At 30.4% G+C, this 1,429-nt stretch overlaps 1 protein-coding gene across 1 annotated transcript in view; it reads left to right on the forward strand.

Annotated features, from left to right (window-relative positions):
* The first annotated feature begins 1,007 nt into the window (after window positions 1-1,007).
* LOC140974761 (protein TIFY 6B-like) overlaps window positions 1,008-1,429 on the forward strand; it is a 3,722-nt gene continuing 3,300 nt past the window's right edge. Inside the window, exon 1 of the mRNA XM_073438242.1 lies at window positions 1,008-1,206. Within this exon, the coding sequence (XP_073294343.1) occupies window positions 1,143-1,206 (64 nt within the window). The 5' untranslated portion in view covers window positions 1,008-1,142. The remainder of the gene's footprint in view (window positions 1,207-1,429) is intronic.

Raw genomic sequence — 1,429 nt, forward strand, 5'->3', positions numbered from 1 at the left:
TGAAACAAATCTGAAAAAAACAATTACACAAACATATTATATAAAAATTTAGTTTACATAAATTTATAATTTTTATTAAAATGTAACATAAACGGATGCATCTGGTGCCAAAAATGGATAGTATATCTTAATAATCTCGTGGAATGATATAATAAATCAAAAAAAATATGAATAATATGATTATTTTTTCCGACAATAATTGTTCTTGTTAAAAAACAATTGAAAATTTACGTTGAGACTATTATACGAGTTTAGAAAATTGTTTTATATCGTTACTATTAACTATAACTATTGTTAAAGTGTCTGGTCTCATAATTGATATCAAAATCAAGTTCACATGTTCGATTTTCGTGGATGGTAAATGTTGTTTTATTTCTTGAACTTAGTACTAATAAAAATAAATGTGATAACTTTTTATTTTATTTTTTCCAAAAATTCTTATGAAATTTGAAATTTACCCAATATTCATCATATTTTTCAATAGACAAAAACTTGTGTGAGACGGTCTCACGGGTCATATTTATGAGACAGATCTCTTATTTGGGTCATCCATGAAAAGTATTATTTTTTATGCTAATAGTATTACTTTTTATTGTGAATATGGGTAGGGTTGACCCGTCTCACAGATTAAGATCCGTGAGACGGTCTCACATGAGACTCACTCTTTTCAAAATGTTTTTATATCTTTTTGTATTTGGAATATTTTATTGTTTTTTTAAATATTTGGATCATGTATGTTGTGTCAACATTTAAAATTATTTTGACACTATTATTTATTTATTTATTTATTTATTGTTATTATTGACAAAAATTTGTGTGAGACAGTCTCATAGTTCGTATTTTGTGGGACGGATCTCTTATTTGGGCTATTCATAAAAAATATTGTTTTTTATGATAAGAGAGTATTACTTTTTATTGTAAATATCGATAAGGTCGACTTGTCTCACAGATAAAATTGACCTTTCTCACAATAAAAATTCGTTAGACGAGACTACACTAGAATATATATATTCTGCTCAAATGCGCAGTGGTCTCTCTCTTCCTTCATTCTCAGCCAATCAACCATCACTTCGCAGGAGCTGTCTGGTGACTGATTTATCCATTATACGCAACCAATTGAGGATTTACTGTTGGAGGCGAAGATGGAGAGAAATTTCATGGGATCGGCGGTGAAGAGCGACACTACCGGCGAAAACGACGACTCTGGTAATCACTAATCAGAATCCGCCGCTTATGCTTTGTCAATTCGTATTTCTATCATGTTGATGTACTGCGCATCATGTATATAGGAACGAGCTGAACCTAGAAATCTGGAAATTTTTCTGCTTATTGCATGTATTTGGGCGTGGTTTATGAATCTGTTTTCGTAGATAGAAGCTTGAAGTTCGGTGGATCGATAATTAGTGGATGCTTGTCAAATACCGAATAT

This window comes from Primulina huaijiensis, chromosome 4, assembly GCF_012295235.1.
Source record: "Primulina huaijiensis isolate GDHJ02 chromosome 4, ASM1229523v2, whole genome shotgun sequence".
NCBI classification, from domain to species: Eukaryota; Viridiplantae; Streptophyta; class Magnoliopsida; order Lamiales; family Gesneriaceae; genus Primulina; species Primulina huaijiensis.